Genomic DNA, 26,744 nt, shown 5'->3' with positions numbered 1-26,744 from the left:
AATTTGGCAAGCTTATTTTGAAAAAGAAGTACCATTTATCCACACCCTTGTCATTTTTCTCTGAAGTAGTGAATGTACTTTGCTCGCCTAGCAACCCAAAACATATCTCTTATCGATAAGCCGCTGTCCCTCACCAACCCTTCTTTGCCCTCACCTCTGAAACTCCTCCTGCCCACTCCAACAACCTTCCAAAAGGTCAAACCCGCCTCCTTCGGAAATGCCCAACCAAGCCCAAAAATCAAGACCGGTAACACCATCCAAGCACCTAACCTTCGACCCCTGGAACACCGCCTCAACGGGCCACCAACTGTCCGACTCGAACCTGGGAACAGGCTGGCAACGCATCCGAGAAGCGAAACTCGCCCAGCAACTGCGCACGGGTGACTGTACGATAAACTCATTTGTATCCGGTAATGGTCGGGACAGGATATTCAAGAAGGGCGAGTGGGAGTGGGATTGGGGCGGTGATGCGAAGGGTGGGCGGGGTGGACCAGGTGGTGGGAGGAGAGCAAGTGCCCCCAGGGGGGTTGTTGGTGTTGAGAGGGACTCGAAGCAGAGAGATATTCGTAGTTTGATGAGGGTGAATAAGGCAGCTGTTCCTGCGGGTTCTTCCTTACGGGGGAAATATGAACCTGCCAGTGGGAAGACTGTGGCTGGTAGCATTGATAGAAGCGGGGACGGGGACGGGGTGTCAACACTGGCGTCGAGGGTAGAGCTTGAACCTGGGCCATTTGTTACAACCACGGATGGGGATGTGGCCAAACCAGAATCCAAACCCCAACCGCAACCCTGGCAGAAGATTAGCAGTGCCAGCTCTGGACCTGGTGTGGTCTCCGAATCGACTATCCTCCATGGAGTGACAATCTATGTCAACGGGCAAACGACACCAATGATATCAGATCACAAACTAAAGCAATTACTCGTCGTGCATGGTGCAACTCTGGCTCTATCATTGTCGCGGCGCGTCACGCATGTTATTATCGGGAAACCGAATGCGGGGCCTGGGCGCGGAGCTGGGGGTGGTTTGGCTGCTGGGAAGATCCAAAAGGAGATTCAGAGGGGTGGATGGTGTAGCATGAGGATTGTTGGTGTTGAATGGTATGTTACTACCTCCCCTTCCCATTCTGCCGTCCCGTTCTGTTGAAGTGCTTATGTGAGGGTGATTGATAGGGTGCTAGAGAGTGTCAAAGCTGGGAAACGGCTCCCCGAGACGAAGTTTGTGATCAACTTGTCTAACCAGAGGAGTGTACTGGATTTTATGTGATGTTATTATAGTTTATGCTGCAGCATTGGTTATGTTCATGTTCATGCTCATTAAGTCTATGATACCCTCATGTCACGTTGCATTATATATATTCACACATACATTATCATGCCATATCGTATCAAATCCCATGCTAGATGAATGCCCACCCCTGCCTGTTTCCGCTTTCCCGGCTACTGGTCGAATCGTGTCGACGCCATCCGCTCCGTCTCGGCGGAACAGCGAGTAATGATCCTCTGCTACTGCTGGACCGTCGTTCATGCTCTTGCTGATGTTGGTTCCACTCAATCAGGGAGCGAGAGTCCACTGAAGGGGCATCATCCGGCAGGGGTGGTAGCGGGTTCACTCGGAGTCGCGGGGGGTAAACAGATTCGCGGGAATCTAAACGACGACCAGAGGGTAAGTGCTCTGGTTTGCTGTCATATTCTTGAAGATCATGGTGCTCATCGTCATCGTCATCATCTTCATGACTGCTTTGTGAATTCATTCGTTCCAGCTTCTCGTTCATGTACTCCGCCACCGTGTCCCCCTGGACAAGACCTAGGTGCTCCTCTTCCGAGGTCATTTTCCGCTCGTGGGTTCGGCGTAAGATGCCCCGGTGACGGCGAGGGCTGCGGCTGCGCGGTGCGGTTGGTTCAACCGGTGATTTTGACCTGTTGAAGATTCGCTGGAACGAGAAATGGCGGTGTGGTGGGGGTTCGGGAATTGTTAAGTGGGAGGGGCTGTGGGCTTGTCTTTGGTTTTCATCTGCCCATGAGACAGTACGGGGAGTCTCGCTACGTTGATTCGGACTCAGTAGCGGCTCCGGGTTACTGGAGTGGGTGTCTTTCGTGGGGTTTTCTTCCCAGTCGTCGGGGAACCGTGACATTCCTAGCGGAGGTAAAGGAGTCGGGTTGCGCCTTCTTGAACCCAAGGGCGACTTCTCACTGAGGACGGTCTTGCGCCTGCGCAGACCATCCCATTCGATGATCTCGTCGTCGGTGGGTGGCTTGAGGCTATCTTCATGTCGTTCCCGGAAATAGCGACGCGCTTCTTCAGCCTCAATTTGACGGCGGGGTGTGGATAGACGGCGGACCAGAGCAGCTGTACCGCGGATAGCGTCCGCCTTTGGCTCGGATTCTGGCTCCTCCTGTGTTGCGACTTCTCGAATCTGATCTAGGTCGCCCTTGAAGATGGCGGCGTCTGGAACGTCTTTGGCGGATTTGGAAAGTTGGAGTAGCACAACGCCGGAGCAGATCTGGAGGAAACCGAGGATGACGGTTGTAATCTGCATGGCTGTTCCCTTAAAGCCTCGGAAGAGTATGGCAGAGGTGATGATGGTAGCGCTGGTGAAGAAAACGTAGTAGGTGGGAGTAACAAGGGCGGCGTTGAAAATGTTTAGTGCTTTCTGCTTCAGTTAGTACGGGGCATGATAGGCATGGGTAAGGTGGAAGGTTACTTACATTGAGATATATGATCTCGGTTAATAAAGTCGCAACCACGAAGGCGAACAGCACGTACATAAACCACTGGTTGAACTGTGGCTCGCCATTTATTTGGGCCAAGAAGGCCGCTCCGAGCCCTTGGGTGGCCACGACACTCAACCCTCCGATCAAGCTGCAGATACTGATGTAGACGAACATGCTCCGCTTGCCGTACCGCGGACCTGCCCATATAGCTGTAACAGCACAACCCACAATGATGACCCCAGCATACGTCAAGAATCCTGGCGCTATAACATAGCCCTGCATCTCCTGGATATCGGCAACTGACGACTGTTCAGGTGCATTCAGTGCAATAACCACCGACCCGAGTATGCAAGTGAAACAGCCCACCTGGCCGACAAAGCTCAGCCGTTCCTTAAGAAAGATGGCAGACAGGATCGTCGTGATCACTACAGAGAGGGCGCCTAAAGGCGTCACCAGGATAGCATCCACGAAAGCGTATGCCACAAAGTTGCAGATCTCGCCGATGATCATGAGCGTCATGCCGGACCACCACCACAGATTCTTCAGGTACCCGTATCCTTCACCCGCTTCCTCATTGTACTTGACGTTCGCACGTAGGAGGCCAACTTTCTTGAGCACGAACGAGACCCCGATGAAGACACCCGATGCGACAGCTAATGAGATTCCGATCGCTTTGTAGGCTGGTGGACGCTCGCCACCGCCTGGACTGATTCCAGAGCGTGGAAAGAGATCCATGGCACTGCCCGCAGTGTCATCGATCGCGGTAATATGTACAATGAACGGAAGGTCGAGCGCGGGGAGGATAGGAGGTGGGAAGCTTATATAGAGTACTCGGCCATGGAGTCGAGACGACGAGTATTGTGGGGGACAGCGGTTGAAGGCGGCTAGGTACGTGCGAAGATTGGTGCTGAGGAATGTGGACAACGGAGGAACAGAAGCCAAGGGGAAGAGAGTGAATAGAGTGCAAGAGATTCAAAAAGAAAAAGAAACAAAGAATTCAGGGGCAGAGAAGTCAAGATGATGGAGATGGTGGAGCTGACTGTCTCGCGGTTGATGCTCTTTTCGAGGAGGCTGGGAGACTGAGAGACCCACCACCAATTCGCCATCGCCTCTCGCTTCCCTCAAAATTGATTGCGATTTCATTTGACGCCTGGGGTGTTCCGGATTCAATGGAGAATTTAAGATTGCTGCCCCAGAAGATACTATGTATAGAGTACCGAGGAGCAGCGAACCGTGGAATGGTGAAGTTCCAACGCATTCCTCTAGAGATTCTAGACCTGCGTACGTCCTTGTCCACGTTGCCTCATCGATTGATTCCGAGATTCGTTATTATGTTGATTGAAATTTCTACTCTCGGATGAATTCCTCGACAATTGAAACACTGAACGTCGGTCTGAACGCGTGTGCCAAAGGGCGACTGAACGATGATAGGCGCTCAGCGCATCATCCCTTGAGAGTCCAGGCGCCGTCCAGGACCAAGGCTCGAAATCCAGCAAACGACTGCAACACAGCGTTTGCCTGCGGAGTATCTGCAGCTCCTGACGCTGACAAGAGGGCACACATCCCGTTGCGTCCTGACCAAGGACAACGAGGGGAAGCATTTCAACACCAGAACTTAGGGCTAAGCGTTTTCCGGAGGGTTTCTTGTTGTCGCCCAGACCCCAAAAGCCCGACCAGCCGCCTCTAAGGCTCTCTTTGGTTAGCTGAAGGATCGACGAGCATATCGTGGGAACACCTGAGCGTTGGTGCAGCAACGCTGCCTCTCAGCTTCTTCCCTCGAACCTCGGAGGTCCTCCACTTGAAAATTGGGTTGGAGATGGGAGCATATCTCACGTATAAGACGCGTAATAATGGCATCTGTAAAGGAGACTGCCATGAAAGGGGCCGTGCCATGTGGAATCCTCTGGGTGGAATCCTCAATGGCTTTCGCATAAAGTTATACACAACTCACTTAGTAATCAGCACAACTCCCAATTAAACCCGCGTCACGGGTCGACGCGTCCGCAGCTCGAGTTTCGTGACAGCTTCAGCGTTGCCTGTTCTCGGAGCTTCCCCACGTCTTCAACAGAAAACTTTCAAGCACTCGGAGGAGAAACGTCAATTCTATTGACAATGGCTCTTCTTGTCGATAAGCTACGTCCGCGATCCCTAGACACGCTCTCATATCACCATGAGCTCTCCGCACGATTAAGGTCTTTGGTAAGGAAGCCCAAGTCTTCCATTGTAGTTCAAACTGACTCGATCACTCCCGTTCACAGGCACAGAGCGGCGACTTTCCACATCTCCTCATGTATGGCCCTTCTGGTGCTGGCAAAAAGACCCGCACAATCGCAACCCTCAAAGAACTCTACGGCCCCGGAGTCGAGAAGGTCAAAATCGACAACCGAGTCTTCCAAACAACAAGCAACCGCAAACTCGAATTCAACATCGTCTCTTCAGTCTACCATCTTGAGATAACGCCCTCCGACGTTGGAAACTATGACCGCGTCGTCGTCCAGGAACTTCTCAAGGAAATTGCCCAAACGCAACAGGTCGATCTTTCCGCGAAACAGCGGTTCAAGGTCGTTGTGATTAATGAGGCGGATCACTTAACACGCGATGCACAGGCCGCGCTGAGACGGACGATGGAGAAATACAGTCCCAATATGAGATTGATTCTCTTGGCGAATAGCACCTCGAATATCATTGCGCCAATCCGTTCACGGACGTTACTAGTGAGGGTTGCCGCGCCAAGCGAGGAAGATATCTGTGCTGTTTTGGGTAACGCTGCGAAGCGGGAAGGGTGGAATGAGGCTCCTGCGCTCAATAAGAGGATAGCGAAGGAGAGTGGGCGGAATCTTCGCAGGGCGTTGCTGATGTTTGAGGCTATCTATGCTCAGAGGTATGGCATACCTAGCTAAGCATGGACCTGAGGATTTACTGACTGTCATGAAGTGAGAAAGTATCCGACAACACGCCGATCCCACCACCGGATTGGGAAGCTCTTATCTCGTTGATTGCGGACGAAATTCTTGCAGAAAGGTCACCAGCTCGGTTGCTCCAAGTCCGTGCTAGACTGTATGATCTGTTGACACACTGTATCCCGCCCACGACCATTCTTAAGGTTTGTCAGTGACTCCCAGACATATGTTCAGCGGACTGACCATTCCAGACCTTGACATTCAAACTAATTGCTAAGGTTGACGACACATTGAGACCTGATGTAATCAAGTGGTCTGCCTTTTATGAGCACAGGATCACTCAAGGCAGTGTACGTAATAAAAAGGACACCGAGAATTTTGGGACAGGTACTGATGAATTGTACAGAAAGTAATCTTCCACCTGGAGGCATTCGTTGCCAAGTTCATGCGTATCTATGAAGGGTTTGTAACCCCATGATTGACGAGAGATCCGTCTGACTAACTGTCGTACAGTTACTTAATGGGAATGGATTTCTAGAGGTTCATTGTACTGATAGCCATGATTAATGACCATAAAATACTCTTCTAAACTTCTGTATCTTCGTAGATCAACTCTTCGAATATAAAATATAATCTGACATCTTGACTAAGCTCTAGAGCACGGCCTAAGAGAGCGAGACCTAGAGCGCACCGTAAGGTATCACGCTCTTTATAATATAATCAATTGACTCGCGACGGTACGTATCCTCTTCGATTTCAGACCCATAGCCATTAAAAACCATACTCTTACCATCTCTTCCATACTCCGGCCAGAAAGGAAGCGCGCTCTCTATTCCACCCGTTAGAGACCTAGTTTGATAGCCATATAGGTGCGTAGAGTACGGAAATGCGACATACCTCCACCGGGATTTGGGTCCAAATCATGCGCAAAAGAAATCCACGCACTACTCATTTCATACGCCAAGGCCTGATCCCAGGGGAAATCCGGGATGAGGTTCGAGAAGATATATCGCTGCTCTAGTCCCGTACCGATGCCCCTCGTGATATTGGATGCGTCTACATCGTGTGGGAGGTGGTTGAAGCGGTAGCGGTAGACTGGGGCCTTATGGCCGTGACCTTTGTGGTTATTTCTGGCTAACGATTCGGCGATTAGGCGCGCCGGAGCGATCTGTACGATGTCTCCGAAGATTGAGCAGGCCTTTTTGTCGAGTTTGCCTGGGGTGAGAGGCGTGGAACCGGTGTTGTAGGGACAGCCGTGGCGTGGGTCATCCGGGTATAGGGAGAGGAGTCTGGAGACGGTTGAGTTGGGGAGGAGTTTGGGACGGAAGTAGCCGTCGGCTTGTTGTGATGGGATAAAAGGTTAGATTCGCTTATTGTCTCAAGGAAGAGATTTAGGCCACCTACCAAGTGGGCCGTGTAGCTGGTCTTCGGTGTTGATTCCAGTTGGGCCTGAGGTGGTGCCCTCGTCCGTGTTTGCTAGTAGGTAGTGTTAGGGAGGATTTATGGGATATGAATTGGCGAATATACGTACCCCCAACGATCGTGGCAACCTTTACGTATTTCCCTTCTGGAAATGCGAATTGGACTGAAGTTTGCGTGAAGCTACCATCAATTGATTGACCTGTGCTTGAACCGACGCTGGAGAGAAAAGTCTCAACTGGAAGCTGCCGGATACAGTCAAGTTGCTCCGCGGCCGAGGCATCTTTTAATGAGACGCAGGAAGTGTCCGTGATAAGGCTATCGAATGTCTCTTGAAAGGCTGTAGTATTGGCGAGCGTGAGAGGGAAAGCACCGCCGCTTTGGAGGATCCCTGCTCGGAAAAGCTTGTCGTCGCGCCCTCCGTAGGCCATCATGTGGGAGTAAATCGATACGGCTCCGGCGCTGTGCTGGTGGATTAGGCTGATATCCACCTAGACCGCGGTGGTTGGGATGCTTGACTTACGACTCCCCGAAAAGCGTTACTGCGACTCATTAGCTGGGATGGTGTCTGAGAGTAAGCCAAACATACCTTTTGTAGGGTCACCTCCAAAAGCAGCAATATTTTCTTGAACCCAATGTAATGCTAGTCGCTGGTCTAGCATCCCTAGATTGAGCAAGCCAAGATCTGCCATTTGCTGACCGTTTAGGAACCCAAGTGGCCCGAGTCGGTAATTCTGCGCATCTCCTGTGAGCTCAGGGCCTTGGACTTTGTGGTTTGCATTAACGTACGACTGAGACGAGGACAATTTCCTTGTTTATCTCAGAAGAAATGCGAACCATGTTCGTTCCCTCGAACGTGGGATCTTCCTACTCTGGTTAATACAGGTTCTCTATTCACGGAAGCCATCACGGACCGTATACCCACTCATCAGCCCTCCTCCATAGAACCAGACTAGCACTGGCTTCAGCTCGCCACCGCAATACTGCCCGAATGGCCGCCATATGTTCAGGGTTAGACAATCTTCGCTTGGATTGGGATTGGAATCTTTCTCTGGTCCGTAGCAAGCAGGAGAAAAGGAGTTTGCGTGCAAGGTGCCGAAAGATGTATTCAGAGGCCGAGCTTGTTGAAGGCGAAGATCGCCTACTGGAGCTTGAGCGTATGGGATCCCGAGAAAGCGTTGCACCCGGCTAGAGTCGTCGCTGACCCCGACGACGGTGCCGTTGCGGATCTTGACGGAGGCAGGAGCGTGGTTGGCTCCAGCCGATGCTACCGCATGGCCCAGCAGGTATGGGATAAGAAGTAACGAGCAGACGTCGAGAAGCATTGTATCCGGCTCAACTCAATCCTGCTTCGTTAGCTCGGATACGGATCAGAAGGCCCCTCGAAACGACATGCCAGGAGAAATTTGGGGACGAGCGTTTGTCAATCAAGCTGTCTTTCCAGATTGAGCTCTCCACTGTCCCCATGCACCTAAATGTGTCCCCACCCCCGGATATTGCTCTGGGGAGGAATGATAATGAGTCGGACGCCAAGGCGTCCTTCTGGCCATTTAATTGGCATCTTAATTTGGCGAGAGCCCTTAGCTCCCGAGTTGCACCAGATTGTCCCCACCCTCATCGACGGGTTGTTCAGATGCCCGCCGAAGGCGAAGGCAGGAGAAAGGAGTCTTCTTTGTCTCAAGCCCAACAAGAAGGGAAAACGGGGACAAGCCAGACTTCAATGACGAGAATATGGGCGCTTGATACATATGACCGGAGCTGAGACGTCGGACAACGAGCCTTGGTCAGCCATGTTCGCAAATGTCGTCTCTCTAGCATCGGGTGTTGCGGCTGGTGGCGGTGTCATCTTGAGCAATGAGTAGTATGTGAAGTGAGAATTTCTCGGCTCAAAGTTCCATTGATTGGCAATAGAGAGCACCGGGACAGGAAATTTAGATTGTAGCTGCATGCGAAATGGCTGCAGCGAGACAGGGCTCCGTTGTACATGGCCACCAATGTATCAATGATAGCTGCTGCTGGTGGTGGTGTCCTGGGCTCTCAATTCATGAAGTACCGGAGAAGAGCTCCCTTGGTGCCCATCTCGATAACTGGTTCGGCTACGTTGTTAGTTGGAGCTTCGTGACCGAGCTCTGGGAGGTGTCAGTTTTGCGAACCAGAGTATATGTCATCGAAGAGACAGGCGGTAAAAGTCCATACGTCATACTTCGACTGCTTATGCCCACACCTTCGGCCTCAACTTCGATTACCTGTGTTAAAAGCAGATTACATTGAAACAGTCCCATTGTTAACTGGGCATCAGCTATATTCGTTGGATCTTTTTGTCGTTACTGTAAAGGTAGAAGTGCAGCATGTCCGACGACACCAAGCTCATGGATATCGAGCCTGGCGGCGAACAAACTCAGTAAGTTCGCCTCGAGGACTCAAGTAGAATCTTGACCGGCCTATTGACTTTACTGCTAGGTATGAAGGCATCCGGCAATTTAGTGAAACACCACCTAAAGCAACTGGGCAGCTGGGTGGTATGGAGTCTCTTCGGGATTTAGAGTCTGAGCTGTTCTGACCCGCTCATAGGAAATCTTCCGCACACTAGGAGCGAGATGAGAACATGGATTCGGCCTGATCATAGCGATGCAAAAGCTAGGCGGGAGGAAGCTAAGATGGCGCATAAACTCGAACTTGGAGAGCGCACTACTGGCATATCTGGATATACGGACACAGCACCGGTATTCCCTTCCCTCTAAACTCCTTTTTATGACATCTATCTATGTGACGATGAAAGCAAAAGAGCTCAAAGCTGATGATAATATACATGATATTTAAAGGTTCAAAGAGAGGACGATTCAGCCAAGTTAAGGAGAGAGCAAGGGTATGGGCGTGGTTCTGGGGTTGGCGCATAGGCACTGGGAGTTTATCGACGGCAGAGATGACAGGGTGTAGTATGAGAATTCTAGGTTTATTGTGAGGCCGATGGACTAGAAGGCGTGGACTTCGGAGGGTTAGGCATCTTGTTGGTCCCGAGCGGCGGGTTCCTGCGTGCGCGCTTCAAGCTTTCCAATGTCACGCCATTTCCGAGTTTTGTTAAGCCAACGATTGGCGGGTCACCCTTATTCACAAACTCCCAAAGACCTAGTCATAGTTGAACCATCAGAACTCCGACTTACCTTAGCTGCGGCGGAGACACGTACCTGGTAACTTGTGACCAGCCAGACGAAAGGCTTCTTTCGCAACCTTTTCGTGAATGTCGCCCTTGAGCTCGAAAACAATCCTGCTCACCCCGACCCTCGCTGCCCAATAGTCGAATTTACCCTTTCCTTTACCCATACGCTGCTCGTTGCCTTTGGTGTAGACACCGATGTTGGCGCTCACGCGCTTGTATAATGTGTATTTCATTCCTCTTAAGCGTCGCTTGATCGTCTCCTCTGCAATCTTGAGCGAAGAGGCCGGTAGCCGACGGTCGTGGTCTTTCATTCGCAAGCCATAATCCCCCCACACTACTGTAGTGCCTCGCGATGAACCTCCGGTTGCGACATGTGGACGACCCTTGGGCGACTTGGATTTTTCCGAAAACTTTGGCGTAAGCCAGTCAAGAGTCGGAGAAGTTGTCGAGAAGCATCGGAAGAGTGGGATGGAGGTTCGTGGACCTATTGCTGGAAACAGATTAATTCAGGTTGAAAACTTTTGCTGGGAGGATCGTGTCTCACAGGTTGGTCGTAACTGGGGCAATTGAGTTCGCGCCAGGTATTTGAATTGTGAAGCCATCGCAATTATCGTCGGCGATGCTTTTGCTTGTCAATGGATTGATATTGAGAATTGCGACCTGCTTTCTGGCTCTCAGCCATTGCCAAATGTTTCTCCGATCCGTACCTAAACGGGAAGACAGCGTTGCGCACCTGGGCACGTGCGCTGGTCGTGCATTAGGTAAGCTAATTAAGTCGCGTGGAGCTTCAGGCAGGCGCGTCGCGTTGGTGCCTCGTCGGGTCGGCCAATTGAGTTGTCTCCGAGTCCTTTGTATCAAACATTGATTGCTGCTTCAATTCTGTCAACGTGCCGTTGGCAGATTCTTTTGCTCGTGAGTGCATCTTTTCGATGTAGACACTATGCCGGCAGATATCAGGAACTTTTTTGGTGGCAAGTCGAGCCAAGGCTCTGCCTCGTCCCCGACGAAACCGCCCGCAAAGAAAGAGGTATGGACGCTGGCGATGTTTCCCGAGCTGTGCTTCTCTGAACTTTATATGTGGGCAACGGGCACTAACCCTGCAATCTCATCAGGCCCCATCTCGAAATAAGCGTAAGACATCGGACACATTGTTACGTGAAGCGTTAGGATGACCGTATACACAGGAAGCAGAAGGGTTATCGATGACAGTGACGATGAGGTCGTCGTGACTGATGCGCCAGCCCCAAAGGTCAAAGCCTCAAGCAAACCGTATGTGTTCTTGTTGGCCGGATATACAGTTCTTGTTTGGCTGACCGACACGTGAAGGAAGGTGGAGGTGCCGGAAGGGGAACCAACGACGACCTCGGACTATTTTGCCTCGAGTAAGAAGAAGGGGAGACCGCCTAAAACCTCCGTCGAACAGCATCAATATAAGGGCGCTGAGAATAAGGCAGAGAGTCCTAAAGGTGCGAAGAGAACTACCGAACAGAAAGATGCTTCAAGAATCGATTCTCGAAACGGGGCAAAACGGGTCTCGGCGATCCTCGACGATGACAAACTAGGCGACGACGATATCTTCGCGACCGACTATAGGAAGCCGGGCAAAGGCGACGATGACTATAAGGAAGATGATGGGAGTGACGACTTTGATGACCTCCCAGTAAAGCCAGCCACCGGTGCTCGCGGCAAGTTTGCGCCTAAGAAACGCTCCGCTCTTGATGAATCCGATGACGACGTGGTCATGGAAGATATTCCTCGACGCCCAGCGAAAACCGCAGACCCCCAGAAACAGCGAAAACGAAAGTCTGATGCCCTTGATAAGGAAGACGATGAGTTCCAAGGCCCCTCGAAGAAGACTGCGGCCGGCGCAAAACCCAAGATGCCACGGTCCGCACCGACGAAAAATGCTGAGCCAGAAAGCAGGGAAATTCAAGACATTCTGGCCAGCATCCCCACAGTCAGGCCACCATCACCCCCTCCCGACTCTGGTGATAGCAAGCCAAAGTTCGCATTTGGAACTAGGTCGCGATCTCCTGGTGGTGGAGGCGCTTCAATACCTTCTGGAGCAGAGAATTGCCTTGCAGGGTTATCATTTGTCTTTACTGGCGTCCTTGATACTCTTGGGCGCGAAGAAGGTCAGTCATTAGTGAAGAAATATGGTGGCAGAGTCACCACAGCGCCAAGTTCCAAGACGAGTTACGTTGTTCTCGGAAGCGATGCTGGCCCAAAGAAACTCAAGACCATCAAGGATAATAACTTGAAGGTCATCAACGAAGAAGGCTTGTTTGAGCTTATTCGCCGTCTTCCCGCGAATGGCGGAGACGGGAAAGCGGCCGAAAAGTACGAAGCAAAGAAAAAGGCAGAGGAAGACAGGGTTCGAGAGATGGCAGCTGAGATCGATAAGGAAGAGAAGCGCAAGGAGGCACAGAAAGCCAAGGATACGAAGGGCATCAAAGCTTCCAAAGACGCAAAAGAGTCTAAGGTGGAAGATCGTCTCTGGACGTCCAAGTACGCCCCAACATCCTTGAATATGATATGCGGTAATAAGGGTGCTGTTGAGAAGCTCCAAGCTTGGCTGAGGGACTGGCGCAAAAACGCCAAGGCAGATTTTAAGAAGCCAGGCAAAGACGGATTTGGGACTTATCGTTCTGTTATGATTCATGGCCCCCCGGGGATCGGTAAGACCACTGCGGCGCACCTGGTAGCAAACCTTGAAGGTTTCGATGTTCTGGAGACGAATGCAAGCGACACGAGGAGCAAGAAGCTTGTCGAGACGGGCCTTCTCGGGGTTCTTGATACAACATCTCTCCAGGGCTACTTTTCGACTGCCGATAAGAAAGTCGAACGCGAGAAGAAAAATCTTGTCTTGGTCTTTGACGAGGTCGATGGAATGTCTGGTGGTGACAGGGGCGGAGTTGGAGCCATGGCTGCGATTGCAAAGAAGACTCAGATTCCGCTCATTCTCATCTGCAATGAGCGGCGGCTCCAGAAGATGAAACCTTTTGACCATGTTACCTTCGAAATTCCATTCAGGCGACCGACTGTGGAGCAAATCCGTGCTCGCCTTTCGACTATCTGCTTCCGGGAGGGGCTAAAAATCCCGGCTCAAGTCCTAGATAGTCTGATCGAAGGGACCCATGCAGACATCCGACAAGTCATAAACATGCTATCAACCGTCAAACTGGACCAGGAGAACCTCGACTTCGACAAAGGGAAGCAGATGTCGAAAGCATGGGAGAAACATGTGATCTTGAAACCATGGGATATTGTTGGCAAGATCCTCAGCCCGCAAATGTTCTCCCAAAGCTCATCGGCCACACTCAATGACAAGGCTGAGCTGTATTTCAACGATCATGAATTCAGCTACCTAATGCTCCAGGAGAATTATCTTAGGACGAGACCCACACGTGCTAACGGATATCATGGGAAGGAACAAAAACTCAAGCTACTCGAACTCGCGGACAACGCAGCCTCGAGCATTAGTGATGGAGACCTTGTTGACAGGATGATTCATGGTAGCCAGCAGCAATGGAGCCTAATGCCCACACATGCTATGTTCAGCTTCGTGCGGCCCGCTAGCTTCGTCTACGGTAACATGATGGAACGGCCTGGCTTTACTAGTTGGCTGGGGCAGAACAGTAAACAAGGTATGTGCATTTGATATAGGATTGTTTGCCCGAGACTAAATGGTGTGCTCTCAGGGAAACTTTCACGTTTCGTAAAGGAGATTCAGGGGCGCATGCGTCTCCATGCCTCTGGGGACCGTCACGAGGTCCGGCAACAATATATCCCCCTTCTATGGGACAAACTTGTTCGGCGATTAATGGCCGAGGGCAAAGACGGTGTTGAAGGAGTGATTGATTTTATGGACAGTTATTTCCTCACTCGCGACGACTGGGATGCGCTTGTCGAGCTTGGAGTCGGTCCTATGGACGAGTCCAAAGTCAAGCTGGATACACAGACCAAAGCTACTTTCACGCGCCTTTACAATCAGCGATCACATCCGCTCCCTTATATGAAGGCTAGCAATGTTCTCGCTCCAAAGAAGGTGCCGAAGGAGAAGCCGGATATTGAAGATGCCATCGATGAGTCTGACGATGAAGAGGTCCTTGCGGAGGAAACAAAAGAAGAGAGCGACGAAATCGATCTCAAAAAGGACAAGCTAATTCGTGTGCCCAAGAAATCTACAACCAAGGGCGGCGCGGCCAAGAGTTCAGGCAAAGGGAAAGGCAAGTCGAAAAAAGCAAGCGAAGACGACTTCATAGACGACGACGAACCGAAGCCCAAGAAAGCAAGAGCCAGGAAGCCCAAAGCGAAAGCATGAATGAGCTATTATTGGGAACTGAAATTCGCCTTCTTGTTCGTTGTTTGGGACTGGGATGGAGTCGCGAGTCGGGCGGGGAGGACGCTGTTAATGTATTATGTATTATAGTTCGTGCACTGAGCGCTGCCATAGTCACCAATTATTTTGGAGAGGTCCGACCACTATCGGACTTGATTAGCATTTTTAGTAGAGCTTATCCCGGAGAAATTGTCGACACTGTCGATCAAGGATCTGACCTTGGGGTATGGCCACTGCCGGTCTTGGCCGATCTGTGGGGATGCGAGGCGGAGTTCCTGGATTCCCGTCGGCACGACTTCACACTCCCCTCCTTCGACTCTTCCTCACAACACACGGGTATGATATTTACAACGCTCTCTGGAGTGCCTCCAGAACCAGCACTTTTCTTCGTAGCTTAGCCTTTCTTTTTACCGTGTCTCGGCCGGGCTGGTCCTGACCAGGTTTCTCTTTCTCTCGTTCCATTTGCTTCGGCGCACTCATCAGAAGAAGCGGAAATGCAACAGCACTGCGACTGTTGATGATTACTTATATTTATCTCGAATCGCAATAGCACCTTCTATGATTCCGTTTTACTTCTACTCCCTTTCATAGTGGATGGAAAATGTCTCTCCTTCATAACGAAGAGTAAGTCTCGAACCCCAGCCTCTCTGAAGGGTGAACGAGTCTGAACAGGATATAGCTTTACGATATGGCAGCTGCGCACGTCTTATCTTTCTACAATCAAAGATGGCATTGGTGATAGGCTTATCAACGTGAACCACTCCGTCCTCAACACCCCCGGATTCCGTGCGGCGGGCTGGCCGACAACCTCCGCAAATAACACCACGCAACTCGCCGGCAGTATCAAACGAACCTATTCTCCCCCGATCCCTACAACTACGGCGGTATCATCCGAGTACTACCGACTTAGTACAGGAGAAGTGAATGATTCCCAGAGATTTGGACTCGGTGAGGACGGCGATAATGACGAAGGGGGTATGGTGACTGGGAGATCGACGGCGGAAATGTTTGGGCGCCGGAACCCGTTACGAAGTGATAAACGCACACATAGGAGGGATCGTCAACACAGGGAACAACCGAAAGCAAGGGAGGTCGAAGAGGATGACAGTAGTGATTTGAGTGACGAAAGTGACGACGATGGAGAGGGTCCACAGAGGTTAGTTGGTCGTGTTATTGACCATATTTTATGATATACTCTGTGCTTACGACTCGCAGGGCAAGCGAAGAGATCAAGTTTACCAAGGTACCTGTACGGATAAGAGCAGACTCTTCCCCAATTCGGGCCACAGATCGGCAGGAAAGACCACAAGTCATGGTTACCTCCCCGTCGCATCCATCAATAAGCAGCCACTATCGTACAGGTTCTTTAGGAACGGCGCCGAGTGTCAACGAGCGTCCACGGCGGGATACAACAACTACTACGACGAGCAGTGATATGTCTTCGGACCATGATATTGATTCGTCCGGTTTGAGAAGGCGTCAAATCCAATTCTCCGGCCATGACCAGGTGATAGGGCCTTCCGAGATAGGGAAAGCCAGTAGCGATGGCCTCGAGCAGCTGGATGAGCAAATAGAAGACTCTGACGCGGGGTCGGTGGAGAGTGCCCTCTCGTCGGAATTTGACGCCACCGCTGGTTCTGCATCGCTTTTTGGGGGCGTTGGTATTACTGGAGGATTGGACTCGTCATCACCAATTGCTTTGATGCATAAGTTGCCACATGGATCAGGCCCTCAAACCGCGTCTCCAAGGAAGCCGAAAACGCCAGCGCCCGAATTACAAGACCTACCACCCCCCCGGCCGATAAGCACGCTCCAGCCTGTTAGCCTGCTCTCCAAAGCTCTCAACGCTCGCAAAAGGGCGCCATCGAACCCTGTTGAAAAATTCGCCGTGCTTTCGGGGAAAGGACTCAGCGATTCTCTAAACATCCGATTATACCTCCCGTTCTCCTCAGATCCGGAGGAGCCTCTTGACTTGCCACTCGCTCGAGAGTCGAAATTGGCAGATCAGCCGGCTCCAGTTACTGTGACTGACGCTATCGGGCTGGCGCTTTGGCGATATTCCGAAGAGCGTCGAGAGCCTCACATCGAGCGTGACAAGTTAACGGTAAATAGGTGGACGCTCCGAATGGTTGAAGATGGCGAGGTGGAGTATGACTTTCCGCCATTGGGTAGAGCATCGGCGATATCTGATTTTACTTCGAACAACAACCGAGCAGCTGGGATGCGAGGCCGATCGAGGGGCAAACAGTACGACGAGTTTGCTCTCGTGGAGGCGTCTGATTCGGAGTTTGAAGAGAATGAACGCCTATATCCGGGTGATACAATCACTGGGTCTGCTGAAGAGACGCTTGATGCGACAGCTACCGCGGCCGCGACTCTGACAAGCCAGGGGATTTCGCAAAGCAAAGCTCCTCGTCCGAACCCGATTCTTGGGCAGCCGTTCTCTTCGGCATTGAACGACACTAACCTCACACCCGCTGATCGCCCAGCCGTACCTGTTTCTCATGCTACGCCTCGTCTCGGCGTATCCAAGACGCTCAAGATCCGCTTCATCAACCTAGAGTCGTCAACACAGGTCACGACTCTCAATACCTCGACAGACAGCTACATCGCAGAGATTCTTGATTCGGTTTGCAAGCGATGGGGCCTCGATAAAGGGAATTACTTGCTGAAAGTGATGGGCTCCAACACGATTGCGCCGCTAGACCGCACTGTAGAGGCGCTGGGCAATATAACAGAGCTCGACCTGGTCCGTCGACGTTTCGGTCCGCAGTTGACGGGTTCGCCGGTGAGCTCTTCTCCAAACGCTCCACTCATGGTCGAGGACCCCATTGTTCCCAGCAAGAAAGGAAAGAAGAGCGGACAGCGCATGCTACACCCCCTTGCCCAAAAGCAAGACCTTATCGGTGGAAACTACCGGCGATACTACGTGCTTCGAAAACAATCAATGGGGTTTACAACGTCGCTCCATCGAGTTATCACCTTCGATAATGATTACATGCACATCATGCCTGCAGATACTGGTAAGCATGGTTCAGATACCAAGACACGGTCAATTAACTTCAACGATGTCGTCGGATGCAAGGTAAGCCGACGACATCCGAAGAATTTCCGAGTGGTTGTGCTTCGAGGGAACGATGCAACAGAACAGAAGCGGTATGACTTTGAGGCGCGGAATGCCCTCGAAGCAGTGGAAATTGTGGACGAAATCAAGAAGAACATGGCGCATTATCGGACATGAATTATCTCTCATTATTCCTCTTTATGGGTACTTTTGGGCGTGGGTTTGGGGGGAGAAATGGCTCGTAGTGATTACGATGGGTGATGAAAGTGACTCGGTCTTTGTTTTGGCGTTGCGGCGCGCGAGTACAGGGTTGGATCTTAGCCTGTAAAGAATACTGTTGAAGAACTAGAATCTTGAGGATCCAACCTTTGAAACTATAAATCCGAGGCTTTGCTTGCCTTGAAACCCCGGATGGCGTCCCGATCCGAAGTTACGATGAAGTCAGCGCAAGAACAACCAGTGGTGATCTCATTCTCATTCCACGGATCAGTGACGACTACAGCTCTGGGTTGGGTTGTATTTGGATGTTTTTCTCCTCGGAGTGCTCGAGGACCCTGCCGTGCCATGGTGAATGCGAGGACGCCTGCACAACCTTGGAAGGCAGTCTCAGACTCTTTGTTCAGGAAGGTCGCTGGTCCGGTCAATCTTCGAAATGTCGACTGGAAGGGAGTGAAAGGAGGATAGAACAAAGGATGGTATGGCCTCGAGGAGATTTATCGCCAATGAAAGCACTTCTTAGCCAGAGCAGCATACTAGTATCCTGTTGGACGGTGGATCAAATTAGAATGGATCAATTCATCTTGACGCAAAGAGTCCTCCTCCCTGCTGCTGTTCTAACCAGAGACCCCGCTTCCGACCCTCTGCCTTTCATCCTCTCCCCCCTTCTCTTAGATCCTCTCCTCCTTGTCTCAGGTTGGCTTCTCGCCCTCGTCTTCTCAGCTGTCCTTGATCTGCATCTGGGCCTCTTTTTGTCCATCTATCCCTTTGTGTGCGATTGAAGTCCTTTATAATTTGGACGACCTCCTCTGCGGCTTCTCCCTCGTCTTCGAGACAGCGACTCATCTTGAGCCTCATCCTTACCCCTCCGTAGCTCCCACGAGCAAACGCAGCGCGCGCATGCTTAGAGTCGGTGTCTTACCTCGATTTTGATATTCTCGATGCCGACTCTCGGAGGGCTCTTGAAGAAGCGGCGAACGAAAGATTCGCAGACCCTCTCGAAGGAGCTCCAGGCTGGTTCCACCACGAATGCCCACACGCCGACGTCACCGATCACTGCCGAAGATACTCACCACCACAACCACGAGCATCATCACCACCACAACCCTCATCCCTCCGGAAACTCGGCAAACTCGGCAAACTCCGCCAATTCCGCAACCAATATAACCAAACAACAGTCCAACCAGTCCACAGCTAGCAAAACTACCGACTCTCAAACCGCCTCCATGCAATCCCCCGCACTGCAACCCTCCTCTTCCGCACACTCGAATTCTGGTCACCAGCACCATGGCAACGCTGCCAGCATACACAACATCATCCACCCATCGCAGCAGAATCAGCCCCAAGCCAGCCGGGCGGAGCGTTCTACGAAGGGGAAATATATGCTAGATGATTTCACAATGCAACGTACCCTTGGCACCGGGAGTTTCGGACGTGTCCATCTTGTGCAGTCGAAGCACAACCACCGCTTCTACGCGATCAAAGTCTTGAAAAAAGCGCAAGTCGTCAAGATGAAGCAAATTGAACACACCAATGATGAGCGGCGGATGCTCAATCGCGTTCGCCATCCCTTCTTGATCACTCTGTGGGGAACATGGCAGGATTCACGAAATCTCTACATGGTCATGGATTTTGTGGAAGGTGGGGAGTTGTTTAGCCTGCTTCGGAAGTCCCAGGTGAGTATCCTTTCTCGTGATCAGTGGGGCAGCTACCCTAATGCTGGATATTGTACAGAGGTTCCCCAACCCCGTTGCCAAATTCTATGCTGCCGAGGTTACTCTAGCGCTCGAATACCTCCATTCACTGGACATAATATATAGAGACCTAAAGCCGGAGAACCTGCTTCTAGATCGCCATGGTCATCTTAAAATTACCGATTTCGGATTTGCAAAGGAAGTGCCCGATATCACCTGGACTCTTTGCGGAACACCCGACTATCTTGCGCCGGAAGTCGTGGCCTCCAAGGGCTATAACAAATCCGTCGACTGGTAAGAGATCTGGGTCGACCAATCTTAAAGGACGTATGCTGATTCCGTCAAGGTGGTCTCTCGGCATCCTGATTTTCGAGATGCTATGCGGCTTCACACCCTTTTGGGACCAGGGATCGCCTGTTAAAATATATCAGAACATCCTTCAGGGAAGGGTAAAATTTCCTCCCTACCTTCTTCCCGATGCTGTTGACCTTCTCTCGCGGTTGATCACATCCGATCTCACGAAACGTTTAGGGAATCTTCACGGTGGCTCTGAGGATATCAAAAGTCACCCATGGTTTGCTGAGGTCACTTGGGATCGGTTGTTGAGGAAGGAAATTGATGCACCATATGTGCCTCCAATCAGAGGAGGACAAGGAGACGCTAGCCAATACGAAAACTACCAAGAGGAGACAGAGCCCTATGGCCTGACTGGCGATGATCCGTAAGTCCCTATCCCCTGGCCATTCAGACTTGCCTGCTAATACTCAAGGTCGCAGCCACGGCCATTTGTTCCCAGGCTTTTAAGCTGCTTATGAGTGATGATGAGATGACACTTCACTTGTGACGACATTCGGATTAGTACTCAAGCCCTTCAATCCATAATGGAAGCATGGGGAACGGCGTTCCTAATCTTGGACGGCGTAAGCATGGTTGAGATCTCATTCTTCCATCTGTCGGTTTTATGGCTGGCCGAATAGCACTCTGAATCTTTTCAACAATAAGCCCGCGTGATGACCCACCCTAGTGTTATCGCCCGGCGATGAAAGCGTGCTGCGACCGTGTCCTCTATTGCTCGTGTCGGGGTCGCTCTTGGGAAAGACGGCATGATCATGGTGGCTACCTCACATGTGCCAAATAACTAAGGAATTCTCTGTGCTATTTCTGTTCTGCTCGGGAGCTGCGGAAGCAATACGTCGTTGGTGTTGGTCTTGAATGGCAGCTTGCCATGGCGAAGATATCGCTTGACTCTATCGTATTTTCAAATACCGGGAAAAGTGGCGGTGCTATTTTGGTTTCCTATCTCTGGTTGTGGAGATAATTCTGTATATTCTATGTAAATACATTCGATTTTCACCGATGCAAAGCGCATAATTGGTCTATACTCACGTTAATATCCTTGGATATCGCCATTGGAAGCAAGATCCTGCTGACCGGAGAACAGCCATTTACCGCTTAAATGCGGAACCAGAAAGCCGCGTCATTCTTCGCACATTCCAAGTCTAACCCACTAGAATACACATTTTCCCCCGTCTGTAATCGTACATAATCATCACCAAAATACGTCCCAGGTTTACTCCAAACAGCGAGCGATTGCAACAAAGTTCCATATCTATAGGCTGGTTTGCGGCGGACCACCAGTAGCCAACGAATTCATCGCAATGGTATCTAGGCCGTTCGTCTTCTTTTCACTGGCGGCGCGGGCAAGATACGCTTTGCTCGCGACGTTCCATAGCGAGATATATTTCTCCATACATTGAGACAGGCAGGTCGACTCTCCGGGGGTCATCGTTGAGCCGGGCGACGGAACGCAGTGGTCGAAGCAATGCTCGTTGACTTTCTGTTTGGAATTAGCAAAGAAAATTCTAATCACACGGCTCTGTCGAGGCAGGATGGGGGTAAACGCACTCCAATGAGCTGCCGGGCATTGGCCATGGCAGCTTCTGCTTGGAGCTGTTTGACGATTGCTGTTTTGATTTCTTGTTGCTCCCCGGAGCCGGAGGTGGCGGCGGGGGAGGAGGAAGAACCGAATAGGCCCATTTTGAAGGATATGTTTTACTGTAAGATAAGGTGACAAGGGTAGATTATGCCAAAAGAAAATGTATACTGGCGCTTGGTTGTTGGAGGTGATCTTGACAGGATCTTCGATGGTTAACTCCGGCGGCTGGCCTGCGTGTGTGGCGCATGCAACTGGACTTGCGAGTCTCCGCTTGGCCTCGGCACAGCGCCACAGCAAAGCCACAAGAACGAAGTGGACACCTCACTTCTAAGGCGCTTGATGATGTGTGAACTCGAAGCTTGGTCTGAATGTCTCTGATCTGTCCAGTTCTCTCCCCAGTTTTCCCGACTACCCTTGTAGTTTTCCTTGCCCTGTTCTCTTCTACGACACGGTATTCTTTCCTTTGGCTTTATTTCCACTCTGTCGACTTCCCGATCTTTCCCTCCGACACCGCGAATCTCGATTTCCTCCGCTGTTGATCCCTTGGTGGAGGTATACACTGGCTACACTGTGAATGTCCCGGTGACATTGAGCATATCTGCGACCTGAGATAAAGAGAGGCTCCTCTTCCAGCAATCTACAGACTATCGTTACACTTCGGTCTTTCCGTCAATCGTTCTTTTCGCCTTTAATCCTGTCCTTCGACAACAATGCTGCTGCCGCGGCTTTCAACGCTCTTGTGCCTAGCTGGCCTTACGGCTGTGGGTGGAGTCAATGCCTATGAGGGTGGCGAGAATGTCAAGAGCATCCCCGTACGTACACGACGTCTAGATACAGGTGCATATAGCTAATTATCATATAAAGCTTCGAACTCACACTCTTTCTGCCGTGCGTTCACCTCGCTGTTCAATCCCGCTTCGTGGAACGACCTCGGTCTTTGCTAACATTGACACAGCCATACTTGGATTCAGACTTCCAAAGCCGCTGGTTCGATTTTGGTGGTGATGCAGTGATTCGCGCCGACAAGTATGTTCCGTACCGCCGCTCTATGCTCTCATTGGAGAGCTGGACTAAGAGCAGTCTAGATATATCCGCCTCACGTCCGATCGAGCGTCCCAGCAAGGCTGGATCTTTTCGCGCGTTCCTCTCACTGCGACAAACTGGGAGGTTGGTATCCTGCCGCACTAGACACGTGGAAAGAGACTGAGTTTGTCCATATAGATCGAGTTTGAATTCAAGATTCACGGAGAGGGCAACCTGCACGGCGATGGCTTCGCACTTTGGCTCACCAAGCAGCGTGCTACACAAGGCCCTGTCTTCGGGTCAACAGATAACTTTGAAGGCCTGGGTATCTTCTTTGACACATACAAGAACAACCGCCCCGGCACATCATTTCCCTACGTTATGGCTATGATGGGTGATGGAAAGACGAGCTACGACCAAGCTCACGACGGCAAGGCCAACGAATTGGCCGGCTGCTCGGTACGTCTGCCGCAACCCGCAAACACTCTGCTGAAACTAATAATATCTAGGCCCGCGGCCTCCGCACGGCTTCCGTCCCCACAAAAGCCCGCCTAACGTACTTCCAGGACAAATCCCTAACCCTGGACCTCCAATATAAAGCTGAAGGCACCTGGACCAACTGCTTCTCTCTGACTGCTCCAGACACCAACATTGCAATCCCCTCCGTAGCCTATCTCGGGTTCTCCGCCGAAACCGGCGAGCTCAGCGACAACCACGACATCATCTCCGTCAAGGCACAGAATCTATACAGCATCGGTGGACCTGGAAAGAGCAGCCCGCCCCGTCAGGATCAGAAGCCACGTCCTAAGCCCCGCAAACCACGGGGTAGCTGGTCGTGGTTCTTCTTCAAGGTGTTCTTCTTCTTCGCTGCCGTTGCGGGTGGGTATATTGGGTGGACCGCATATCGGACAAAGCATCGGTACTCACGGTTTTAGGTGGAGGAAGTGGCTCAATGGGTGGAGATTTGAACCTATCTCTGAAAAAAAAAAAATCTGGGATTTTGCGCCGCTCTACACTTGTTTTCCATATCTATATCCTTGCTGTTGCATAGCCATGATGTACGCGTATGTATCTTCGGGTGACTTCCAAATAAGTCAAACCCTCACGAGTTTGGCCTTTATCTTAAATCTATAAGTGGATTCGGAGTGATTATGACTTTGGAATTGAAGGCTATCTATCTAAATAGGGTATCATACCATACTAATGTTGGAAAATGGGTATCCTAACTAACGCCAAAACCAAGCTCAATGCAGAAAATAGACAACGTCTCCCGACTACTTCTTCGTCTCATTCCAGAGATCATCAATAATCTGGAAAACCTCTGTAACACTCCGCATAATCCCTTCGTCAACCCTCAAGGTCCCATACCGATGCTGGATCTTATCCGGGTGCCATCGAACCCGCTCCGCCTTCAGCGTCGCCACGAGTAGATCCTCGGGGGCAGCATCACCATCACCACCACCAGAAGCAGAACCCTGCGCCGTCGGGGGAGCCCGCCGCATAAACTCCTCCACATTCTCCCGACAAACATCCCTCCTCTTCCCACTCTCAACAGGCCAGAACAATACATCCTTCAGTCCCTTCTTTCCACCCTCCTCCCGATTTCGATCTTGATCTCCATCTCCATCTCCATCCCGCAACGCCTCAACCCTCCCCCAAGAATGCAAATAATCCGCCCAAACCCTCTTCCAAACTTCCCTCTTCCTCTTCCTCTCCCGCCCCCGCTTCAACGACTCCTCCATCGCCCTCTCAAACGCCCGTCTCTCCCTCTCCCCCTCTGCCACACGCTCAGCCCGGGTCTTCGCCCGTTTCTCCGCCCGCAGTCTCTCCTGCTCCTCAACCATCCCCTCCCTCGTCCGCTTCCACATCTCGCTCCGCACATACGACGCGTATTCTTCTTCGTCCATGCTCTCGAGATTCCGCCTTCCATCTACGTTATCGCCATGATAACCCGGTGGTGGTTGCGGGATGGGCTGGCCATATACCGATTCCCAGAACGCCGCGCCTTCGTCGTCGCCTAGCGCGTCGAAGAGGGATTCGCGGAAGGCGGTGTTGGGAGATAACAGAGGTCCCGAGGGGATTGTTCCCGGTGAGGGGGAGCGTGGGGGGTTCCGCCGTCTGTGGTGGTGGTGGCGGTGACGGCGATGTTCGTCGTCTTCATCGTGGTGTCTGTGTCTGTGATGGTGTCTGTCAGTGCGGTGAGAGTCGTGTCGCGAGGATCGAGAGCTGGATTTGGAAGACTTGGTTTTTTTGAAGCGGAATCTGCCTTTGCTTTTCTCTGAGCGGGTCGAGTAGGGATCGAGTTCGGGGTCTGGGTCTCGTTCTGTGGTTTCGGCTTTTCGTTTAGGGTTGGTCTGTGGAGAGGACTGTGGGTTATCCTCTGCATTCATCGCGATGACTTGAAGTCATGAGGAAGGAAGGGTGACGAAGTGAGGAGGAAAGTTGAGATCAAGCTCGCACGAAATTTCGGTATCTTTGATACCGCGCTAGTAAGTTTTCCCAAATGTGCTCAGCTCGCTCTCGAACGAGTTCCCTCGTAGAAACCGCCTGATCCCGGTCCTTGAAGATAATTACTGCGTATCACGGAGTCTATAACAAGGATTGATTTATCACACCCAGAATGCGCCGGAAATCGAGCTCTCGCCTGGAGAGAATCTCGATATATGACATCACCTCTTCAGATTGAGGATCAGATAAGATAAGAACCAAATAAAATACACCGCAAAACCATCCTGTGACGCCCCAGACCTCCGCCGCCGCCCAATTTCCAACTTCACCAATTTCCAACTCATCTCGCCCTCAATCTCCCATCTCCAACACTTACTCCCCACTACACGTCTCGTCACAACCATGGTTCTAGTCGCATACTCAGACTCAGAAGCCTCAGACTCAGAACGCGAAACTGACGCCACCCAAAACACTGCCCCAGCCCCAACCCCAACCCATGCAACAAAGCCAACGCCATCTTCAGCTGCAGCCCCCAACAAGCTCGTCGACCGCTCCAACCCCCGCAAAATACGCGTCGCACTACCTGATACTAAGCCCGAAAACGCGGATGGAGGCGACGACGGTGATGACGGCCCAGCGCGGAAAAAGCCTAGGATAGGAGGTGGTGGTGCATTTGCGGGATTTAATTCTTTCCTTCCCCCGCCCAAGAGAACGAATGCTACAGTGGAAAATGAGAACGAGAAGAGGAAAGGTGGTGGTTCTTCTGGTCCGCGAAAGGTGTTCAGTTTGAAGACGGGTGCTGCACCGGGGTTTGATCGGAGTGCGGATGAGGAAATGAAGAGGGATTTGGCGTTCGCAAGTTTGGGTGCTGGCAGTGGCGGCGGTGCTGGAGACGACGATGAGACGATTCCCAAGGCGGGAAGCCTGCGCGGTGAGGAGGGCATGAATAATCAGGGACCGGAACAGAAGAAGCCCGAAGAGGTGGTGCTGAAGGGGAATCCGATGATGTTTAAGCCGTTATCTGTGGCGCGGACGGGCCAGAAGAAGAAGAAAACTATGGCCACGATTATACCACCACCGAATGCGAAAGAGCCAGAAGATGGCGGAGTTCTAGGAAAGGGGTCCGCTTCGCAACAACCTCCGGTTCAAGCGCAGAAGCCTGTCGCGCCTCCGGCTCCGGCCCCGAAACCGAAGGTTAGCCTCTTCTCACTACCATCGGAGGAAACAACAGCCGCAGAAACCCCATCCCCAGCACAAGAGTCAACTTACGCACCCTTGGTATATACAACGAACGAAGATGCACCCCCAACAGGTCCTACATCAGAAGAGGAGTCCATTTCGACCACAACACAAGAAATGGCGCCGCCCTCAGCACAGACACTAGATTATATTGCCGATGATCTGAATCTCTCCCGCTCTCAGCGACGTCAGTTATTCGGGCGTAACGCCGACCCATCAAAATCGCGCATCTTGCACTTCAACACGGACGTCGAGTACGCTGCGAACCAGGAGATGGCGCACAAGGAGCTCGCTGCCACACAGCACAACCCAGTCCGGGCTATTGCTCCTGGAAAACACACATTGCAGCAGTTGGTCAATGCGGCGAGCTCGCAAAAGGAAGCATTGGAGGAGAGTTTTGCGACTGGAAGGAGGAACAAGAAGGAGGCTGGCTCGAAGTATGGGTGGTAGCATTGCCTCTTCACTGATTTTGTCATTGATACGGACACCTAAGTTGTATAAATATTGTATAATTGTAAAAACATGCGAGGCTGGGAGTTCGTCTCGACCGCGCCTCTTCCGCCAACCAGTAAGTCAGGCCATGGACGCTTAACC

The 26,744-nt window shown here is 51.6% G+C and overlaps 14 protein-coding genes across 14 annotated transcripts; 9 read left to right on the top strand and 5 right to left on the bottom strand.

Moving 5' to 3' along the window:
- Positions 1–217: 217 nt before the first annotated feature.
- BJX67DRAFT_376530 (uncharacterized protein) lies at positions 218–1,264 on the top strand (the record flags this gene model as incomplete). The annotated part of the gene is made up of 2 exons (XM_071031895.1): positions 218–1,098; positions 1,171–1,264. The coding sequence occupies 2 exons, from the start codon at positions 218–220 to the stop codon at positions 1,262–1,264; spliced, it is 975 nt and encodes a 324-aa protein (XP_070891716.1).
- Positions 1,265–1,298: 34 nt separating this feature from the next.
- On the bottom strand, positions 1,299–3,928 carry BJX67DRAFT_340244 (DUF803 domain membrane protein). Its single transcript, XM_071027769.1, has 2 exons — positions 2,707–3,928; positions 1,299–2,651 (listed from the first exon to the last, which is right to left on the bottom strand). The coding sequence occupies exons 1-2, from the start codon at positions 3,445–3,447 to the stop codon at positions 1,398–1,400; spliced, it is 1,995 nt and encodes a 664-aa protein (XP_070891715.1). The 5' UTR covers positions 3,448–3,928; the 3' UTR covers positions 1,299–1,397.
- A 778-nt stretch (positions 3,929–4,706) lies between these two features.
- BJX67DRAFT_16928 (replication factor C subunit 5) lies at positions 4,707–6,194 on the top strand. Its single transcript, XM_071025073.1, has 5 exons — positions 4,707–4,911; positions 4,971–5,593; positions 5,647–5,815; positions 5,864–5,962; positions 6,019–6,194. Exons 1-5 carry the CDS (start codon positions 4,825–4,827, stop codon positions 6,088–6,090), a joined length of 1,050 nt encoding a protein of 349 aa, XP_070891714.1. The 5' UTR covers positions 4,707–4,824; the 3' UTR covers positions 6,091–6,194.
- A 98-nt stretch (positions 6,195–6,292) lies between these two features.
- Positions 6,293–8,356, bottom strand: BJX67DRAFT_376527 (Alpha/Beta hydrolase protein; the record flags this gene model as incomplete). Its single annotated transcript, XM_071031894.1, has 8 exons — positions 6,293–6,441; positions 6,510–6,950; positions 7,017–7,088; positions 7,144–7,493; positions 7,555–7,573; positions 7,621–7,765; positions 7,821–7,898; positions 7,946–8,356. 8 exons carry the CDS (start codon positions 8,354–8,356, stop codon positions 6,293–6,295), a joined length of 1,665 nt encoding a protein of 554 aa, XP_070891713.1.
- An 880-nt stretch (positions 8,357–9,236) lies between these two features.
- Positions 9,237–10,061, top strand: BJX67DRAFT_16873 (uncharacterized protein). The gene is made up of 4 exons (XM_071025063.1): positions 9,237–9,432; positions 9,492–9,550; positions 9,603–9,754; positions 9,854–10,061. The coding sequence occupies exons 1-4, from the start codon at positions 9,380–9,382 to the stop codon at positions 9,926–9,928; spliced, it is 339 nt and encodes a 112-aa protein (XP_070891712.1). The 5' UTR covers positions 9,237–9,379; the 3' UTR covers positions 9,929–10,061.
- Positions 9,242–10,912, bottom strand: BJX67DRAFT_340238 (mitochondrial 54S ribosomal protein uL16m). The gene is made up of 5 exons (XM_071027768.1): positions 10,733–10,912; positions 10,217–10,678; positions 9,604–10,157; positions 9,495–9,551; positions 9,242–9,435 (listed from the first exon to the last, which is right to left on the bottom strand). The coding sequence occupies exons 1-3, from the start codon at positions 10,788–10,790 to the stop codon at positions 9,985–9,987; spliced, it is 693 nt and encodes a 230-aa protein (XP_070891711.1). The 5' UTR covers positions 10,791–10,912; the 3' UTR covers positions 9,242–9,435; positions 9,495–9,551; positions 9,604–9,984.
- A 24-nt stretch (positions 10,913–10,936) lies between these two features.
- Positions 10,937–14,702, top strand: BJX67DRAFT_340234 (replication factor C subunit 1). The gene is made up of 5 exons (XM_071027767.1): positions 10,937–11,215; positions 11,301–11,319; positions 11,373–11,457; positions 11,515–13,835; positions 13,890–14,702. Exons 1-5 carry the CDS (start codon positions 11,129–11,131, stop codon positions 14,510–14,512), a joined length of 3,135 nt encoding a protein of 1,044 aa, XP_070891710.1. The 5' UTR covers positions 10,937–11,128; the 3' UTR covers positions 14,513–14,702.
- A 138-nt stretch (positions 14,703–14,840) lies between these two features.
- On the top strand, positions 14,841–17,952 carry BJX67DRAFT_340231 (Sin1 family protein). Its single transcript, XM_071027766.1, has 3 exons — positions 14,841–15,154; positions 15,210–15,686; positions 15,746–17,952. The coding sequence occupies exons 1-3, from the start codon at positions 15,132–15,134 to the stop codon at positions 17,769–17,771; spliced, it is 2,526 nt and encodes an 841-aa protein (XP_070891709.1). The 5' UTR covers positions 14,841–15,131; the 3' UTR covers positions 17,772–17,952.
- Positions 17,946–18,672, top strand: BJX67DRAFT_16799 (uncharacterized protein). Its single transcript, XM_071025053.1, has one exon. It carries the CDS (start codon positions 18,119–18,121, stop codon positions 18,590–18,592), a length of 474 nt encoding a protein of 157 aa, XP_070891708.1. The 5' UTR covers positions 17,946–18,118; the 3' UTR covers positions 18,593–18,672.
- Positions 18,673–20,711, top strand: pkaC (cAMP-dependent protein kinase catalytic subunit pkaC). The gene is made up of 4 exons (XM_071025058.1): positions 18,673–19,486; positions 19,545–19,798; positions 19,851–20,225; positions 20,281–20,711. The coding sequence occupies exons 1-4, from the start codon at positions 18,752–18,754 to the stop codon at positions 20,306–20,308; spliced, it is 1,392 nt and encodes a 463-aa protein (XP_070891707.1). The 5' UTR covers positions 18,673–18,751; the 3' UTR covers positions 20,309–20,711.
- Positions 20,712–20,790: 79 nt separating this feature from the next.
- tim13 (protein translocase subunit TIM13) lies at positions 20,791–21,644 on the bottom strand. The gene is made up of 2 exons (XM_071027765.1): positions 21,410–21,644; positions 20,791–21,341 (listed from the first exon to the last, which is right to left on the bottom strand). Exons 1-2 carry the CDS (start codon positions 21,539–21,541, stop codon positions 21,114–21,116), a joined length of 360 nt encoding a protein of 119 aa, XP_070891706.1. The 5' UTR covers positions 21,542–21,644; the 3' UTR covers positions 20,791–21,113.
- Positions 21,645–22,150: 506 nt separating this feature from the next.
- BJX67DRAFT_376520 (legume-like lectin family protein) lies at positions 22,151–23,398 on the top strand (the record flags this gene model as incomplete). Its single annotated transcript, XM_071031893.1, has 6 exons — positions 22,151–22,252; positions 22,305–22,328; positions 22,396–22,466; positions 22,526–22,607; positions 22,662–22,922; positions 22,973–23,398. 6 exons carry the CDS (start codon positions 22,151–22,153, stop codon positions 23,396–23,398), a joined length of 966 nt encoding a protein of 321 aa, XP_070891705.1.
- A 281-nt stretch (positions 23,399–23,679) lies between these two features.
- On the bottom strand, positions 23,680–24,898 carry BJX67DRAFT_16750 (uncharacterized protein). The gene has a single exon (XM_071025038.1). It carries the CDS (start codon positions 24,851–24,853, stop codon positions 23,738–23,740), a length of 1,116 nt encoding a protein of 371 aa, XP_070891704.1. The 5' UTR covers positions 24,854–24,898; the 3' UTR covers positions 23,680–23,737.
- Positions 24,899–25,076: 178 nt separating this feature from the next.
- Positions 25,077–26,733, top strand: BJX67DRAFT_340217 (PRCC domain-containing protein). Its single transcript, XM_071027764.1, has one exon. The coding sequence runs from the start codon at positions 25,314–25,316 to the stop codon at positions 26,598–26,600; it is 1,287 nt and encodes a 428-aa protein (XP_070891703.1). The 5' UTR covers positions 25,077–25,313; the 3' UTR covers positions 26,601–26,733.
- Positions 26,734–26,744: the final 11 nt, after the last annotated feature.

The sequence above is a fragment of the Aspergillus lucknowensis genome (genome assembly GCF_044049455.1).
Source record: "Aspergillus lucknowensis strain CBS 449.75 chromosome Unknown BJX67scaffold_1, whole genome shotgun sequence".
In the NCBI taxonomy this organism is placed as follows: Eukaryota; Fungi; Ascomycota; class Eurotiomycetes; order Eurotiales; family Aspergillaceae; genus Aspergillus; species Aspergillus lucknowensis.
Note: the sequence above shows the minus strand (reverse complement) of the source record. Positions and strands in the feature narration are given on the sequence as shown.